This window comes from Perca fluviatilis, chromosome 14, assembly GCF_010015445.1.
Source record: "Perca fluviatilis chromosome 14, GENO_Pfluv_1.0, whole genome shotgun sequence".
Classification (NCBI taxonomy): Eukaryota; Metazoa; Chordata; class Actinopteri; order Perciformes; family Percidae; genus Perca; species Perca fluviatilis.
In genome coordinates, this window is record NC_053125.1 from 3,247,127 (window position 1) to 3,267,057 (window position 19,931).

The window sequence follows — 19,931 nt, forward strand, 5'->3', positions numbered from 1 at the left end:
TCACACTCAGTAATGGGGGAAAGTGAAGTTTTTTCCTAAAATTGATTTTTTTTAAATCCTTTCCTTTTACGCACCACAAACTAAACTGAGAGGGAGGCAGACAGCTCAGATAAGAATATGTTTAAAGCTGACAAATGAAAGCCCCCCTGTGGAGGTTTGGACCACTAGTAGTGCTGTGTGTGGAGTAGAGTCCGGATCAGGCCGAATTTTTTTGTCCGAGCCCAGCCCGCGTCCAACAGAGCCGTGACCGAACCCGGCCCGACCCCGACAGGCATTAAGAAATTTGTGTCCGAGCCCGAGCCGAGCCCGACACCGTTAAAATCTCATTTTTTTCTCATAGTCTACTAATGACACATGTAGGCTACGTTTTTGTGTGGAAAGCCTGCTTTTATTAAGCAACTGTAGGAAGGCATTCGAAAATGTCAACAGATGAGCTCATCAGCGCACACGGGACAACAAGCGAACGTTACTAAGCTGTTAAAATGTTCAATGTGTTAACCTTTTCTGACTCGTTACCTCCAAGGCCGGTGTTATAAAATTAATAACATGGGGGTTAAAATCCCGTTTCTGGTGAGCAAATTAATTAACTTGGCTTTCAGTCTGGGGGTTATCTCGGACACCACACATACTGTGTACAAAACATAAACTTATTCCACCAACTCTGCTCCAGTCGCATCTACACGTCTGCTTCCTCTTTCTCTCTTCTGCCCACTTTAGACACGCACTGAGCTCTCTTAAAGGAGCCGCAGCACCATTTTACAACAAATGCCTTATCACGCTGATGTGACCGAGCCCGGCCATAATTTCTAAATATCTGTCCGAACCCGGCCCGTCGGGTACCGTCGGGACCCGTCGGGCTCGGTTCGGGTATCCATGCCTTAGTGTGGAGCAATGTTTTTTTGATCAGATGATCTGACACCATAGACTGTATAAAGATGGACACATGACATGACAATATCTCCATCACAACATTAACCTGGTGGCTGGAGGATATATCTAAAGCTGGAGAAATAAAAAATGTTGCTGTACAATTAATTGTGTCCGAATTTATTTATTGCAATTAACAATGTAATTGAAACATTGACTCAAATTTAAAAATATTTATCTATGTATTACTTTTTCAAACAAATACACTGTTAAGTGAACCAGATAATGTAATAACACAGGTACACAGCCTATGAAGTAAACCACGCCTCTACATAGGGCTGGGCGATATGGAGAAAATCAAATATCGTGATATATCTAGTCTCATATCACAATATCGATATATAATATTGATATATTGCCCAGCTCTACCTCTACATTATTAAAACAAAAAATCAACAGTTAACCTTAGGACTAATGTTAGCAATTAATTGCGGTTAAACTCAGAAACAGAAAAGAAAATTGCGATTAGACAATTATGTTATAATTGTTACAGGCCATAAACCGACTCTGACAAAAAACACTTTAAATACATTTTTCCCAAAGGAAATGTTGTTCAAGTGCTCATTTTTCTCATAACTTTGTTTTTAATACCTTATTGATTGATATGAAAGGGGGTGGCTCGGCGTGAATAACAGCTTTGACTGACAGCTTGTGAAACACATGCTTTTCATTTGTGATTGATTGTATCCACCTGATGCTGCAGTCAGCTGTCTGTACAGACACTCAGGGATCTGCTTTGCATTTAGTCCGCCAAGTTCAAATCATATAGCCAACATGTTAGACCCCATGGATGTTGGCGAGACACACTCAATGTAAACACAACTGTGGTTGGAGAGAGAAACTCCATAATAGGGTGTCTTTAAAACTAAAACCAAAACCTCCCACTGAAGTTCTGACAGATTTTAGTTTTTGGTAACTTGAGTTAACCAAACGTGAAAAATCGTCAATAGTTTGGTTGATATTGATAATGAAAAAGAAACGGTAGTTGTAGTCCTAAAAAGGCCGTAGTTAAAAAGATTCAAAATGCCATCAGTAGTCATTTAACCAAAGAGCTCTAATACCTCCTATATAACCACCTGACAGTACAGTAACAGTACTAACCCAACAATTGTCATGAACTAAGCAAAACCCTTAGCATACAGTACTGCGCTCAGCATACTGTGGTACACGTAGCTGGTATACTTGATAATATAAATGTCGCTGCGTGTGGCCGATTCTATTGTTTCTTTTAAAAAACAGCTGAAGACAGCTTTCAGTTGACTGAGCTATCATGTTTTTATGTTTTGTATGATGTTTTTTAAATTGTTAAACTTGCTGCATGTAAAGCACTTTGTGATTCTATCTGTGATAGGTGCTATATACAGCGCCGGCCCGTGGCATAAGCGAACTAAGCGGCTGCTTGGGGCCCCCTGGTGGCCAATCGAGTGTTGTTTTTTTTTCTTAACATTCGCCGACGGTCCCATCTGGGCTCCCGTAGTTCAGAATGGGCCCAGCCCTCCCCCCGCGCGTTTGCCATGGAGATACACAAACAACATGGCAGCGACAGCGGCTAATATTAGTTATTTTCTTAACTAGCTAGTCATTTCATTACTTACTTAACCGTAATCTCCGCCGAAATGACCGGCAGCACATGGTGCTCTTTACCCGGCTCAAAGTCACCTATTCTAGAAATACTGAACCACGAACTACCGCTGACCTGACGGAGCGAGTATTGGATGGAGCACCATGGAGCACCGTCAGCTGTTGAGACCTGGCGTTGAGGAACTCAGTTGCAGTTCAACACATCTACTAGAACACGCCATTAAGCCGCTGATACGACCGAGCTGTGACGGAGGTCTGTAGCTGCTTAAACAACTAGCAATCGCCGCTTCATAGCACGGAGCTCCTCTTCAATGTTATTTTTATTTTTTTTTTACCGCTAGTTACTACGAAGGAGCTTGCTACAGGTATGCTACACTCATGAGACCATGGCATGTTAAAGTGCCCATATTATGAAAAAAACACTTTTTCTGGTATTTGGGGTGTTCTTTTGTGTCTCTGGTGCTTCCACACACATACAAACTTTGAAAAAAATCCATCCATGCTGTTTTGAGTGAGATACGGTTTCTGAATGTGTCCTGCCTTCAGTCTCCTGGTGAGCTGTTCAAAATCGGCTCGGACTGTGACGTCACAATCCGAAATGAGCTGGCTAACCGCAACCGTTAGCTCGTAGCGTTAGCATTAGCATGCTAACGCTAATGCTAACACTAACATGGTACCTCGTTCTCAATAGCAAAGCACTGCTACAACACACACAAGTTCACCATAATCTACAAAAGAACTACTTACATGTGCGCCCTCATTTAGAAGTCTCCCAGCTAATCCTGCCTTGTAACTGACTGAAGTTGGAGAAACAGCCTGTCTTTTACTTCTATGGAGCTAGCTAGCTGACATGATCTACATCTGAGCTACTGAGCATGTGCAAGTGCAATCAAAGATAGTACAGAAGAAGAAGAAGAAGAAAAGATGTCTCACTCTGTAGCTAAAACAGAAACCAGGTGAAAAGAGGATCTACAGCAGTGAGAGAGCTGTGCAGTACAACAAAAATATGGTGTTTTTTGAAAATTAAACCATGTAAACCTATTCTGGTACAACCTTAAAATACAATTATGAACCTGAAAATGAGTATAATATGGGCGCTTTAATGTACATTACTCAGCAACAGGTGAAAACAGGAGCAAGTCAAACTACTAAACAACTAAAGTCAAAATGAATTGAACTTTTACTGAGGAACAAGAAGTGAATTACCTGTATGTGTGAAAACAGCTTTATCTCACGCATCCGTTTAGTTGTTGTTGAATACATAGCATAATTATATAATTTGTTGAATATATAGCATATCATTTTGTCATTCTTTTACGGAGGGCGCCCCCTCAATACAATGGTAGGGAAAACACTCAAATGAATTTGCATAAAATTGGCATGAATAACCATAATAGTATACATGTCCCGTGTGTGTGTGTGTGTGTGTGTGTGTGTGTGTGTGTGTGTGTGTGTGTGTGTGTGTGTGTGTGTGTGTGTGTGTGTGTGTGTGTGATCTTGTCATTTATTTGTCATCTGCAGATTGATTTTAAGTAGGGGGGGAAGAATCGATATAAATCATGAATCAGATTTTTTGTGAAAAATAATCAGGGATTTTTTTGGAGGGCATATCGCCCAGCCCTACTTCCTACTAACACAGTGTATGTCCGGCAAACCCACAGCTGACAACCATGCAGCTCAACTAATTGATGTGGTTGCTAACTCTCCCAGAAGGGTGGACTTTGACTTAGTCGGCTGATTGTTAACGGTTAATAAGCGGTTAACACGGGCGGGCTATCGGTCAGGACAAAAAATCTAAATATGCATCCCTATCAGGATAAATAGAGAACATGAAGTCCTGTGGGATTGAACGTGTTGTTTGGCCCTGAAGCCCAAGTAGTTGTGTGAAGTCACTACCTTATTAAGTCAAAAAGCAAAAGGCTATGAATCTGAACAAATTTAGGTATTGCCCTTCTCAAGCTGACCATCCCAAAAATGCACCAGAGTACAGGAAATCACATCTATCACATTCAAAATTTTCTGGGGGAGCACTCCCAGACCCCCTCACGCTTTGCACCCACTTTTGCACAAATAGAGGGAGGGTCCTTATGCATCTGTGCCCAGGGGGACAGTAGTTCATACTCTGCCACTGTATTAATACATAACCTCACTGTATTAATTTATAATGTAACATTATAGCGTGACATTTGTGTCAATAATCGTCAAGCACAGGTGACTCCGCGTGGTGGGAGGGGGGGCCCCCAAATCAAATTCTGCTTAGGGCCCCCAAAAGGCTCGGGCCGGCGCTGCCTATAATGATTACTGCTGTTGTGATAAAAATCATCATCACTCAATTTACTCTTTTGACTATTTGACCTGCCACCTTGCTTCCACCCTATATGGCATTTACTGCTAGAGGCTATTGATGCTATTGCCATTGAATGGTGGTTGTTGTTATGAAACATGCCGGTTGGTAGATTATATTTGTGCCTAATGAAAGCTTTCTGCTCTGTCAGGCAATGTTTTCAGTGGTGTTTTGTGCATTGCAATTTCTTGCTAACAAGTTAGTGAAAATTAAGTTGAGAGATTTTTAAATGGGGTTTAGTGTAGCGCGTTCTCTCAAGCTAGTCAATCAATTCATTTGTATTTGTCCCATGAAATCCTACGAGGTAGGTAAATTACAATTGTTATGTATTTACCTACGTGTCGTACATAGCCACAGAACCAGTAACGTAGCTAACAGAACTTTAGCACAAACTTTTTTGGACAAGATGCTACTAATTATAATCAAATAAAACACAACATACAAGCTAGCAAATTAAGATATAGCTAGCTAGCTGAAGTGGTGTTCTGACGATGTAGCTATAACGTTACCTTGTAGAAAAATGCTACAAATCGATAGCAGATTCTATTGATTATGATTACAAACGGTGATAAGTTTTACGTTATTGTAAGAATATGCATAGTTTTCTACTCTGTTAACGTTATAACATCTTTATGTAACATTCCAGGGGTAGCGTAAATGTACGTTATTTCGATAGACTAACGTTAATAATCCCAATATAACGTTAGCTAACGGTATTAGTAACGTTAGCTACAATGGAGTTATTAACACAGAAGCTAAAGCTATTCAACTGGCCGTGCATTTGAATTAATAAAGCCGACTGGACTGTATTCCTCCTGTAGTAGACGGAGTAACATTTTAAGTCTCTCAGTCAAAAGTAAATCAAAGTTATACGTTGCTATTATATGTTGCTGCCTTAACTTTACCTCATTCATCCAGCCTCCGTCAAACAAACCCGCATGCAACTACGGCGAGTACCGAGGACCAAAACAGATTGAGACCGAGCTGTCACACACCATATCTTTCACTGCAATTCATGGTGGAACAACCTTGTAACAATGAAGACGTTAATTAAAACGTAATGAGGAAGCATTGAGACATGTTAACATATATAGCTATAAATAAACACCAGAGCTTGTATTCAGTTGGGTAAATAATTCCCTTATATAATGGACTATAATTCTTGTATACAGAGTGAGATATGAGGACTTTAGGAATTCAATGGCTACCTACACTCACCTTAAAGATTATTAGGAACACCTGTAAGATTTCTCGTTAATGCAATTATCTAATCAGCCAATCACATGGCAGCTGCTTCAATGGATTTTAGGGGTGTTGTCCAGGTCTAGACAATCTCCTGTACTCCAAACTGAATGTCAGAATGGGAACGAAAGGTGATCTAAGCAACTTTGAGCGTGGCATGGTTGTTGGTGCCAGACGGGCTGGTCTGAGTATTTCCCAATCTGCTCAGTTACTGGGATTTTCACGCACAACCATTTCTAGGGTTTACAAAAAATGGTCTGAAAAAGGAAAAACATCCAGTATGCGGCAGTCCTCTGGGTGAAAATGCCTTGTTGATGCTAGAGGTCAGAGGAGAATGGGCCGACTGATTCCAGCTGATAGAAGATCAACTTTGACTCAAATAACCACTTGTTACAACCAAGGTATGCAGCAAAGCATTTGTGAAGCCACAAAACGCCCAACCTTGAGGTGGATGGGCTACAGCAGCAGAAGACCCCACCGGGTACCACTCATCTCCACTAACAATAGGAAAATGAGGCTAAAATTTGCACGAGCTCACCAAAATTGGACAATTGAAGACTGTAAAAATGTTGCCTGGTCTGAGGAGTCTCAATTTCTGTTGAGACATTCAGATGGTAGAGTCAGAATTTGGCGTAAACAAAATGAGAACATGGATCTGTCATGCCTTGTTACCACTGGGCAGGCTGCTGGTTGTGGTGTAATGTGTGGGGAATGTTTTCTTGGCACACTTTTAGGCCCCTTAGTACCAGTTGGGCATCATTTAAATGCCACAACCTAACTGAGCATTGTTTCTGACCATGTCCATCCCTTTATGACCACCATGTACCCATCCTCTGATGGCTACTTCCAGCAGGTTAATGCACCATGTCACAAAGCTCGAATCATTTCAAATTGGTTTCTTGAACATGACAATGAGTTCGCTGTACTAAAATTGCCCCCACAGTCACCAGATCTCAACCCAATAGAACATCTTTGGGATGTGGTGGAACTGGAGCTTCGTGCCCTGGATGTGCATCCCACAAATCTCCATCAACTGCAAGATGCTATCCGATCACTATGGGCCAACATTTCTAAAGAATGCTTCCAGCACCTTGTTGAATCAATGCCACCAAGAATGAACGCAGTTCTGAAGGCGAAAGGTCAAACACGGTATTAGTAAGTTGTTCCTAATAATCCTTTAGGTGAGTGTATATTAAAATGAAATTATTATTGTTTTGACCTTTATCTAATAAGGTTTCTTCCATGAGTTTGAGATCAAAATTTCAAGTGTGAACTGAGAAGGCAAGAACTTAAAAATAATACAGAATACTAAAGTAAATAACATTAGAATATGGGCCCAATCAAAGTATCGATGTGTGATAACTATGCTTTTGGTAACTATTTTTTAAACTTAAAAGTTTTCATTTTGATTTTAATATTGGCAGTACTTATGCACTTTCAAATATGAAAATACAATATACATTTACAATATTCAATTAACATTGTTTTTAATTTTTTTTTATTTATCTCAACAAATTGTGTATAATGAAAAACCAAACTTCAATTTGATTACATTATTTTATTCTAATATGGGTAACAACAGAGTTCCACACAATGGTAATTTGCAAAATTCAGATTAGCCTACATGGTTTATAAGAGAAAAAAAAATCGCAGGTTTGTTCATTATAAATCAGGTGTTGACGATGTATTGTTGTAACAATAACTATTTTAATCACACTAAAAGAACACGTCTCGTATAAATTCACCGGTTTTCCCCCGGGACTGGAAGGCAACATAATTACAGGATGGTTGCGGCCACCTCATTGGAGGCCCGTGTGACTGCTGTTCTCTTATTGGCTCTTTGCTTCTCGTGCTCTGTCTGCAGCCCCAGCCGGCCCAAGCGGGTACAACAACCTGCGCGTGCGCTTACCCCTCTGCATTAGGTTAGCCGAGATACAACGGAAATAAGAGAACTTTACTTTCAAAATAAAGGAATGGAAAAGGATGGACAAGAAAGACTATACTGTCATTGAATAGTTTGTCAGGTAATGAAGCTGTGCTTTATCTTAATTTTTCAACAGTTTGGCCTAACCACAGTGTCCAGAATGTTGTGCTATGTCCCTGTAATGTTGAAAGTTAAGTAAGAGGGGCAGCCTGTTAGTACACCTGGTAGAGCGTGCGCCCCATGCTCAGTCCTTACCGCAGCAGCCCAGGGTTCGAGTCCGACCCGTGGCCCTTTGCTGCATGTCTTCTCCCACTCTCTCCCCACTTTCCTGTCTGCAAGTGTTCTATCCATTAAAGGCCCACAAAAAAAAATCTTTAAAAAAATATATTTGAGTAAAAACTATCGTCCTAACCATGGCTGGTTCTGGGTGACCAACCAGGGGCTAGCATACGTATATGAATGTGTGAAAATAAAACAAACTTTCATTGGAAAAATCGTGTTACTGCTGCAGTCAGCTACACATCGTGAGCTTAGAATTATAAGGTTCTCTCTCCGTTTAGGGTAGTTCTGAGATATTGAGTATCAAAGTTTTTACATCCCAGCTGGCAACTGTTATGTAGTATAATCTACTATTAATAAACATTCCGCAAACCAGCAGCACAAGTGTCTTATATACATTTTGATTGGTAGATTATGCTAAAAGATGAATAACTGTTGTAAAGAAATGTGAGAGCAGTGACTGATTTATTGATAACATGGACATTACAAAGAGCAGCCATTACATTACAGTTTTTTTACACAGCAAGGTCTGTTTTCTATGTGATGCATACATCAATAAACTTGTAATGGCAAACTTGTGAATGTCCACCAAGCAAAGCCAGAAAAAACATTTTGTTTTTAAAGGTTGGGCCCCTTTTACACTAAACACCTAGGGGCCAATGAAGGTCCATTATTCAACCATGTTGATAATTCAGTATTGAGTATCACAGAGATGCATCCAGTTTTCCAACTTCCTCACGCTGGTGCTACATTGTAACATTGCAATGTGATGTGGTGGTTTTGTATATGCTGATTTGAGTATTTTAAAGACTTTATGTAACAATAAGTTCCTCACCAGAGTCAGAATGTTCTTACTGGCATAGCATTTAGAGTTTCAAGTTGTGAAATAGTTCTTAGGCAATTAAATAGTTAACTGAATAAAAAAGAAAGGAAACATTGTATAGCCTACTTGAATAACTTGCTGTACAGTATTCTGCAATTGACGGTGATACACACTGAGGGCTGCACTGCAGGGGTTTTATTTTGAAAGTCCGTAGCGGAATTTCTCTAGGTTATTGTGGGGGGTTTTGACAGCCGGCGAGGCTTTGAAAATCTTGAGTCCGACTTCAGTCCAGGAGAGACCATGTCCGCCGTCATAGGCAAACTGTACTCACCTCTACTCTCATTTAAAACTCATTATCCATGAAATAACAGTAACGCGGGGCCTGAAGAATGGCCAACTCGGTAAGTAGCCAGTTGGAGGATTTGCTTGCCAGTCCCCTCTAATGGAGTATATTTTTGGACATTTTGCTGTTTTGTCACACCGGAGGAGTCGGTGGTTTTTACTCCGTAACGAGGATTTTAAAGACGTAACGTTACAGCTAGCTAGAGCTGATACGTGCCGCTCTGTCCTCAGTGAACAGTGTTACGTTAACGCAAAATTCCGCTCAGAATCTTGGCAGTTTTTATATATTTCTACTTATCGCTTATCTAATGCATAAATTAAGGCAATTTCCAATTAAGGTTACGGCCCATCCTTCAATTCAGCATAATGTTAAACGCAATGCATCAAGTAGCACGCAAAATAGGTAAAAGGTAAACTTTTGTCAAGTTTGGTCTTATAACTTTCTTTAACGTTACATATTTTGTATGACATGTATCGCTAACGTTAACGTTACCCTTCGTAGAAAACAGTGTGAGCACATTTCAGTAGTTTTTGGAAAGGTTTACTGCTCCATGAGTGGAAACGTAAGGCTATATATTTCTGCATAGGCCTAACATTACTTAGGCTAATAATTAAAAGTCGTAAGTCAGGTTTACGCAGGTGTGTAGGCTAACTTAGATTTGTCGAAACGAAACGTTTCATTCACTTGCAGATTTTTGAGTGGAGTTTTCATGACGTTCTCGCAGGAAACAAGAACACCGTGAAAGCACCATATCAAAATAATAGAATTTCTTTAACTTCGGCGTTCGGAAGGAGTTTCTTTGGGTAGAAATTATTTCCATATTCTGTCAAACACGTGTGTTGGTTTGTTCAAAGTTTTTCTTGAATTGGAGCAGTTGCCCAACATGATTTTCTTTGGCAGGGGGCTGTTCAGGTAAAACTCGAACTCGGTCATCGTGCCCAGTTCCGAAAGAAACCCACAGTGGAAGGCTTTACCCACGACTGGATGGTGTTTGTCCGAGGACCAGAGCACAGCAATATTCAGCACTTTGTGGAGAAAGTAGTTTTTCACCTGCACGAAAGCTTCCCTAAACCAAAAAGAGGTAAGATACTTATTCTGCTTTATTTAGTCCTATTGAATGTTTTCTTTGGAACTATTTCTTCACGCAGCTGGCTCTCCTCTGTGTGTGAGGGGGAAACCTCTGACCATATCAGCATCAAGCATCCTCAGGCTCACGTTTCCTTGATCAAACCTTCCAGTCCCTGGAGCTGACTGACCTCTGACAGAATACAGTGGGCTTCCTTGGTTTTAAGTTCCTCTGTGATGTTGGAATAAATTGCTCAAATGCATTTTGTGGAGAGAAGTGCGTTTTGGTTCTGTGAGCAGAAACCATAGTGCAAAGTGTTGGTACTATATAGTAGTGAATTAAACAAGTTATGTTTGTCTCAGAAGACAGAACGGAAAGGTTGAAAACAATGTTTAATGATGCAAAATGCATTTTATGGCCTGTTGTTTCTTTGGAGCATTTTAGTCTTTCTTTTAAACGTCACTGAGATGTGTTGGTCTGAAACATCATACCTCATGTTGCTTTTGGATATGAAACCGACCAAGCTTGTGTAGCTGCTTGATTTGGGAATGAAGATTCAGCAACTGCACTATTTCTCACATCAAATGTTTTCAGAAACACGTTTCGGTGAATTTATTTCGTGAAATAAGAGATCGTATTCCAAACGAACCGCCATTATGGTCTGTTTTGTCAGTAGCGTCTCTCCTTCTTTTCACCATGGTTACATATGTGCGCCAGAGAGCACGCTCTCTTCCTATTGGTCAACGTCCAGGAACATATCGTAGAACATGTCACACTAGGTGGAAAATGACAAACCATTGTGACATGCTAGACTTTCTGCATGGTGGTGGTGAAGCATCCCAGACGTTAGATAGCCATCTAACGTCTACCTATGGTAGTGTGACATCATCAGAGATCGGCTGATCTCTGATGATGTCACACTACCATAGGTAAGGAGTGTTTCCTTACCGGTCCGACCCTCATAATCAGGTATGACTGTGAACGTTTGTCTGCGACGTGTCTGTCGGCTCTTAATCAGCCTGAGTTTGTGTAGTCTGATCCTGGCATAACGCTTGGCATCAGTCCATGGTGACTCCTCTTGTTGCTCCACATGGAATTACATTAGGGCTGGGTTTTAAAAAATCAATTTTCCCAATCAAATCGATATGAATCATCCAAAATCTATTCATAAAATCCAGAATGGATCTCCGTCTGTATTACCACTGCACCACATGAGGAAAATATGCAATATTGTTGTTGAATATGGCGATAACGCTATTACTTGCGATAAATAAACAGATATAGAGGTGTTCTCAGTTCTTGTCTTTTCAGTTCTGCTGCTTTCAGTACTGCTGGTTGAATTTGAAACAAATGAAAGGAAATCATTTCCACCATTCTTTTATTGAACATTGAATTGAATATAAAAGGCAGCACACAAAAAAGAACGACCATTTTAATGTGCAGTTTTCTGCTGATATTTACACAAAAAGTCTCTGAGTGTCTTTTGCGATGTGTCACAGCTATTTGCGATGTGTTTACTTTGTCAGTTGATATCGATGACGATAAAAAATATATGTTGTGCAGCCCTATTTTGAAATACAGATGGTATTAACTGTAATCTGTTTCCTCTTTATAAAAACAAAAACAGGCTGTGAGTCTGTGTACATTTTCATTTGAAAAGATTAATGCTCTGCTATGAAGAATAAGGAGAACAAAGCACTTTTAGCTGGAAATAATCACTTTTTTTTGTTTTCCTGAACTATTAGTTTTTAGCACTTATAATCTTGCAAAATGGAAATGAGGGTAGAATAGCCTTTTGAAAGTACACTCCATAGTGCTTCCTCAGCAGGAGGCAAACAACACAAACCTCTTAAATAAGTAATCTAAAATTGCATTACTATGTTAGGTAAAATATGACTGGATTCTTTATGATGTTAGCCAATAAAATAAAAGTGTCATGTGTTCACTTCTCCTTCCAAGCCACGGAAGCTCAGAACAAATTGGCTAGATGCATGATAGGTAGGGCTGTAACGATATGCAAACCGAATTTGCGACCCACGAACCTGTGTCGCGCTGTGAGAAGTCAGAATCGCGACACACCCCTTCCAACTCCCAGAGTTATCCTTCCTGTCCAGATCCAATGCTACCACATCTGGGATTCGGCAGGGAGGAGATTTTCGGCACGAACACCGGTAACGCTAACGGAGGTGTAACGTTACAAATGGCCGCTGTTCTGACTCGGGTGCCTGGGTCTGTTTCCCGATGGTTCAGTTAACTGCCGTTAGTGTCCTTAGCACCGGAGTTAAGTGCGGGTCTGGATTGCTGTAATGATAGTGGCTGGCTGCTAGCTGGCAGGGGCTAACTGTGGATGTGTCCCCGGGCCGGGGCTGTTGTCAGCTCTCATCCCGACTGAAGCCTTGCAGCGCCGGGAGAGTGAGGCAGACAGACAGGGGTGTGCTTAGCTGGCTAAATTCCCATTAGATTAGTCGTCTATCTATACAATTAACATTACTGATGAATTCGTGGGTTAGCCCAGAGTTGTTAACCGTGGTCAAAACAATCCTGCTAAAAATAACTGAGCGTGTTGAACGATGTCGTAAGCTTATGTTACCCACCAAGAATTGGCTAACGTTATAGACCAAGCATTAGCTACTTGTCAACCAGCACCTTTTTATAGTAGGCTGCCTCCTCCTGCTCACTCTCTGCCTCTGTCCCCCTCTCTGAATCTGCAACCTCCTCTTCATCCCTCACTGATTCTTCTTTTTCCTCATCTTCTTCACTTATTTCCTCTTCTCCTACACTTATTTCATCTTCTCCGTCACTTATTTCCTCATCTCCTTCTGTGGTCTTCTCCTGCTCTGACCCTCCGTGGTCTCTCCAGTTTACTGCCTTCTCCTTCATTTCCATCATTCTCTTCCTCCTGTGTACTTCTTTGAATTTTCTTAGCAAAAAAGCTAGCAATATCCCACCTTTTAGCCTTCTTTTTCAGGTTTAGGTCTCCAGCTAATTTCTTCAGCTACTCTGGCCGGCAAAAGTCGATAAGCTGTGGTTATTCTTGTATTACATTACACTGTAGGGCCCTGTAGCTAATAAGTATAACAAATATAAAATCAGAAAATATTTATGACATGCACACAACAGTCATGTTTAGGCTACTTAATCCTATTGTATTTGTTATTTCCCCAGTTGTAACCTGGTTTTATTTGTGCAGCATTATTGCTGTGATATGTGAGGAAGTGGATTTTATAGGACTGCTTAGCTAATCAAATAAAAATGATCATCTCCCAACTGGCTCTCTATTGTGTGTTGTAACGTCCGTCGGCAAAACGGCTGCCATCCGTAACGTTATGGATACAAACAAGATTTTATATTTTATATTAAGCTGTTCTTGTCTTTACTAAAATCAAAACTAATCAAAGGGCAGAGTGCTCTAACAAATCACGAGGGAATGATTTGACTTTTGGTTAACGTAATAGACTCGCTTTTTTTGCTGATGCTGAATCGTCTTTAGCATACAATACATTTATTACAAATGTAACTTTAAGTTAAACGTGTGTTTAAACTTCACCTGGGGAAACTGACTTCACCTTCAGAGGCTTTGGGGCAGCTCAGTCTCTCCAGTCGGGTTGCAGGGCCATCATACCGCTGTGTGTGTGAGCCAGACTGAGCGAACGCCGCTCGCACGTTTGAATCAGGGACGTAGCTAAGTATTTGAGGGGCAGGGGGCTAATAATACATTTAAAATTAAATTGTTCACTTTTGGTAAATGTATTGTTTAGTTCACTGTTTTGAGAAGCTTGTGGACATAGTGGCGGGTTGTTTTTACAAGTTCAGTTTTTGGATCACCAAAGTTAGGAGGGCAGCTGGGGGGGCTAGAGTGGGGGGGCACCTGCCCCCCCTTGCCCCCCTGTAGATCCGCCCCTGCCAAGAAGCTAACATTAACTATCCCTGCGGTCCCTCTGCTTTTTGACATCATTTCGTTTTATCGTTAAACTTTATGTAAAATGAGCAGTGATGTTAAATTACCTGTTTCACTTGACGTTATTCTAAGGTACCGTCTAAGTGCTGGATTTTTCCTTAGGGGAGGTTGGCTAGCAAATAAGCCCACTGACAGCAAAGTTATTGTTAATATTTTGGCACAATGTTGAGTAATGACCGTAATAGTAGTCATAGTAAGTGAAAATGTGATGTGAGATACACGTCATATTATGTATCTGGAATTGTTCATTAGCTGTGTAACATTTCTGTGATATCTGTAAAGCTGCACCAACTGATTTTATACTGATTCATTGACTCTTTCTGTGAGAGGAAGGACACCAACGTTATATCCTGGAATGTAATTGTAAGATATACTGTATGATGCTTTTTAGAAATAATTGCAAATACCCTCCCAAAGGTTAATGAGTAATCATGTTAAATAATCGTGATTTCACTATTGACCAAAATAATCTTAATTATTTTTTCCATAATCGAGCAGCCCTACTACTGCCCACTGTCCCACTATCCCACTGTTCCAGTGCCCACTGCCCTCTGCCCCACACAACCTTTAAACTATATCAATATAAATGGTATTGTCTAATCTCAAGTACCGTTTCAAAATATATTGATATAAGGTAAAATATCGATATACATGAATGAGTTTGCAAGACTCACTTAGCTGCTGTCTTATAGTTCCTGCTGTCAGACAGGTTTAGACAGAAACACAGAAGGAAATTAGCTGCAGGCAGTTCAGGAAGTTAAAAAAAACTATTTGGGGGCAACTTTTGTCCCTACTGTCTAAAAATCTGGAGCATTTACAATATTTTGGGAGCACTTTGAAAAAAAGTGCATAACATTTCTGTTTTGTAATGTGAAATGAGTCTGGATTAAAATGCATGCAGTAATCAGCACCTTGTGCTAACATGAGTAAGTAAAAAGCATACTATTGCTATTTTTAGAGCATTTACATGTAACGGCACTGATTGTGTGAGTGTTTGTTAGAGATGGAAATTGAATAAAAATAGAAGTGTGTGTGTGTGTGTGTGTGTGTGTGTGTGTGTGTGTGTGTGTGTGTGTGTGTGTGGGGGGGGGGGGGGGGGGGGGGGGGGGGGGGGGGGGGGGGGGGGGGGGGGGGGGGGGGGGGGGGGGGGGGGGGGGGGTGTGTGTGTGTGTGTGTGTGTGTGTGTGTGTGTGTGGGGGGGGGGGTGTCCCCTTTTTCCCCCCCTTTTTTTTTTTAAGGGCATTGGGAGATTTATTGTGGCATTCTGAAGGTTGAATCTGGCAAGTGTGTGTGTATCTATCGCCTTGATTAATCTCCAGTTTAGATTGATGGACTTGAAAGCTGTTAAGTTTCGAAAGAAGGTGTGTTTTGAGACAGGCCCAGTGCACACAGCAAGTTGGAAATGTTCTACTTATCCATTTACCCCAGTGCCTGCAAGCAGTCTATAAATCAAATTGTTATCTGCTGATATCTTATCTGCTGAGAGCTTAAAGAGCTTTGATTCCAAGAGACTAAATGAGATATGGCTTCTGCACTGCACATCCTTCTTCCTCCACTTTTTGTGCTCCAGCCCAGTCTTGATAATTGCGGCTTGAAGGCCTAAAGCCCAGCAGGAGAGTGCTTCAGCCTTCAATAAGTCTCACGCCATGACACTAGCCATAAAGATCCTTCCAGTGTCTGTGAAGTCTTTGGGGCCGGTTTGTTTTTACCTGGTGCCAAATTGTGAGCAGAAGTGCTTCCTGATCTGTTGGGTCTTTAGATGCTCTTGAGTGTTTCTAGTTGAAACACAGCCCAAGTGTAATAGATCAGAGATAACGACTGTATTTTGTCATTTGTTAAAACTGCTCAGTAACTAAACTAATGTCACCCAAAGTCCACTCTTTCTCCACCAGATTGAGAATAAATGATTTTAAAGGTAAAATCTACCTTTTGTATACTTAATACAATAAAACGGTGCGTAAACTAAAAGTGCACACACACCTGCAGGAAATGTTCTCTTTATAAATGTAAGTCCACCTGTAAGTGTTCACACATGGATCAGCCTCATTTCCCACCCTCTGCACGCCCACATTCAACCATAACTGGCCAATGCAAAGTACCTTATGAATGTTGATATAGAAATGAGCCTACTGATCAGTGTTTTTTTTTTTTACGGTGACTCGTGGCAACAACCGAGAGGAAGACAAAGAGAAGGATTCTTTTGACCGGGGGCAGGCCTGTATCCAGGATCCAGGAACCGAGGTCCAATTATTTTTTTTTACTAACCCTGATCTAAATATGTGCATTTTAAGACATTTGGAGAGCAACCATTATATAACGGTAGCTTCAAAACCTTGTCAGTGTGTTTGAGTTTGCGTAATTTTTTATTTGAATTATAGAAATCTGTCTCAAACAGTACAGAAACATAAGCAAAATTTGTCATATGCAATAAATATTATACTTATGCCAGGTGTGTAGTTAACTATAAGTTCCATTATAATTGCCAATATGGTTATTACATAGTTTTGAACTGGATCAGAACAGTCTTTGTGTTTAACAGCACAGACGGATAATAAAGCTGGAAAGTGGCACAGTGGACAGCGGGACATTTGGGCAGTGGGTAGTGGGACAGTAGGCAGTTGGACAGTCCCTGGTAGGGATAGGCGATATGGCCTAAAATCCATATAGCGATATCTATTGCAGCCTCTTGCGATAACGATATATATCACTATATATAAATTATAATAGAACCATTTCAGAACCGGTTACATAGACCCTATGGAAAGCCAAACTGCTAAATGTATTTTTATTTTTTTTTTTAAAGAGAAAGAAACGTGTGTAGTTTTGACAACATTTATTGTGCAAAACTGTAACATAATGTTGCAGATAAATAAAATCCAAGTACACTAGTTGCAGAGACTTTAACAAAGAAAAGGTATTGTGTTTCTTTCCTTTAGTGCAAACCATTCTAAAAGGCACTACACTTAGTTAGTTTAAGTCCTTGATTCTTAAATGCTACCCAAGATGCAGAGAACAGGAAAAACTGGTGTCTTTTTAGTAAGGAACAGACACTGTACTGAAAATACTTTCAGTGTTAGGCAAAGATTCACAGATACTTTAAATAAAAACATATTTCAAACAAAGTTTCTTACCTGCAGCCTAACGCATTTGGTTTTAAACATTTTGTTCTCTTAATGAAATGAAAACTGGTGTCTTGGTTTCAGGACCTTTATTGGATTAATTGTAAAAATTTGACTCTTTTATTATTTTAACTGTTAAAAGCCCTTCTAGGGACAGGTGTTGCGAATTAACCATGGCTATAAACACTGTGATACAAGCATTGGATTGTTCTTTATGTAATAATCTTTTTTTTTTTTTGTATCTGTCCCTATTCAAATAAACAACAACAAAAAAAATAATAATAATAAAGGAACGGATACTGTGAATTAGGGAAATACTTCCAGTATTAGGCATGGCTATTTTAAATAAAGAAAATTCTTCCAAGTGTAATGCACAGATACTTCAAATGAAAACTGTAAAATTATAAAGTGCAGAATGAAAGCACAATATTTTTTTTGAATAAAGAAGATACTTCCAGTATAAGGCACATATACGTCAACTAAAGAAAATGTTTCCAAGTATAAAAGTTTCTTTACAGTAGTGCCATGCCATAGACAGTAAAAAGTGCCAAACAGTGACAGAGCGCACACACATACGGCCGTATGTTCAGCGGGGAAGTACGACGTCTGCAAACACCGGCTGCCAAGATTCCAAATGTCAGGCTGATGAAAGGCTCCATGCTACGGCTCGACAACAGGTCCGTTGTAGCGGCTTAAATCCGAACCAAGTCCAAATAATGGATGTTGCACCGGTCTTTTTCACCACCAGCTCCTCCATTTTGCTTTCAGCCTTGGATGTATTAAGATAACTTGCAGCCCATTGCAGCTCGTGGCTCTAAATTTCGCGTGTAGATTGTGTCATCAACTTGCATTATCGCAATAGTGCAGTATAATTAAAATCTCCATTGTAGGCCAATTTTGTATCGTTTATATTGCATATCGTTTCTATCGCCGATTACTAGTCCCTGGTCTTGCTCTCTCATCCCCACCACCTCTTTCTTTTTCTTTCAGTCTCATCATGATCTTGTCCACCTCGTCCCTTCCAAAAGAAAAGCTTTTTTTTTTTTAAGTAGTCTCTTCTTCTAGTCTGTCTCAGTGAAGAAATGAAACAACAACTCCCTGCCATCATGCAGCACAGGGGGACTTAAAGAGACAAGTGGTAAAATGGAGCATCTCCGACAGAGGGTGAATAGGTGCAGCACCCATGGGCAGTATGAGAAACAAAATATTTTTTGAACATTAAGCATGTTATCATGCTCTAGTAGAAACACAAAATACAAAAATGTATGAACCTTACAATGATCAAAATAAGTCCCCTTTTAATAAACTATGAATGTGCTGGAGTGTTGGGTGAACAAAAGAGGAGATTTGAGGATGTCACTAGGGCTTTGAGGGTATGGATTTTTTCATCACCACAGTATGGCAGTTAGGTGCAACCCCTGTTACGAGAGTAGCGTAAGTGAGAGCAAGAATGGCAGATGTGTTGAGTGAGTGACATCAGTCAGAGAGTCAGAGATGGTACAGATGATGTAAAGTGAGTTAAAAGTGAACAAGAAATCAACAAGCTTCTCCAGACACGGTGGCTTTATTTGCAATACTGCCGTTAAAGTAAAGGGTGTTACCCCCGAAAAAGCATTGGCTTAAACCTTACAACATATGTTGCAGCACCGTGTTTCCATTTCATCTCAGTGAGTCTTTACTGAGTTTTGCTTCCATTTATAGTCGCGCTCCTTTTAATCTATTTCATGGTTCAGAAAGCTCCATTGTCAATAAAGTGGGAAAAAAAAAAAGTTTTGCCGAGAGCACAGTGGTCTAGCTGCTGAGCAGAAAGGGCAACTAGGTCTGCTAACTTGTTGCATTCTAAAATTAAACTGCTTTTGGGGATAAAGCTATAAGGTGAAACACTGCAGTAATGTGTCCACCTCAGCTGAGAACCGAGAAATGTCCCTCCCGTGTGTATTATATTAAACCTAGTCTATATCCTCGACGTTCCACTTCCAGGATTGCTCAAGGTGCTGCAGAAAATTCCACCGGATGCATGTATTTTCAGTTTCCTTCTGCTTCTTTGTGTTGGAATTTTAAACTCAGGTGGATTTATGAGGACTATGGTTAACTGCCCCTCAGAAATAGAAATAAATAATTTATAATAATGGGACACACAGAAGGAATCCCCCATATATTTAATATACTGTGAAAGCTTGTGCAAAGCTGAAGTGACTAGCAAGTTTTTTTTTCTCCATAATGTCTTAAATATAGGATAGAACAGTCAATTATGATACTGTAACTAAACAATGATTATTGTGTTCATTATATTTCATATCGCACGACATATGCACTCCTGTAACT

The 19,931-nt window shown here is 40.3% G+C and overlaps 2 protein-coding genes across 2 annotated transcripts in view; one reads left to right on the forward strand and one right to left on the reverse strand.

Annotated features, from left to right (window-relative positions):
• Nucleotides 1-5,849, reverse strand: part of focad (focadhesin) — an 86,108-nt gene extending 80,259 nt beyond the window's left edge. The window contains exon 1 of the mRNA XM_039823056.1: nucleotides 5,758-5,849. The gene's annotated coding sequence lies outside the window, so the exon portion shown is untranslated. The remainder of the gene's footprint in view (nucleotides 1-5,757) is intronic.
• Nucleotides 5,850-9,386: 3,537 nt separating this feature from the next.
• Nucleotides 9,387-19,931, forward strand: part of mllt3 (MLLT3 super elongation complex subunit) — a 177,191-nt gene continuing 166,646 nt past the window's right edge. The window contains exons 1-2 of the mRNA XM_039823322.1: nucleotides 9,387-9,521; nucleotides 10,364-10,544. Of these exons, the coding sequence (XP_039679256.1) occupies nucleotides 9,510-9,521; nucleotides 10,364-10,544 (193 nt within the window). The 5' untranslated portion in view covers nucleotides 9,387-9,509. The remainder of the gene's footprint in view (nucleotides 9,522-10,363; nucleotides 10,545-19,931) is intronic.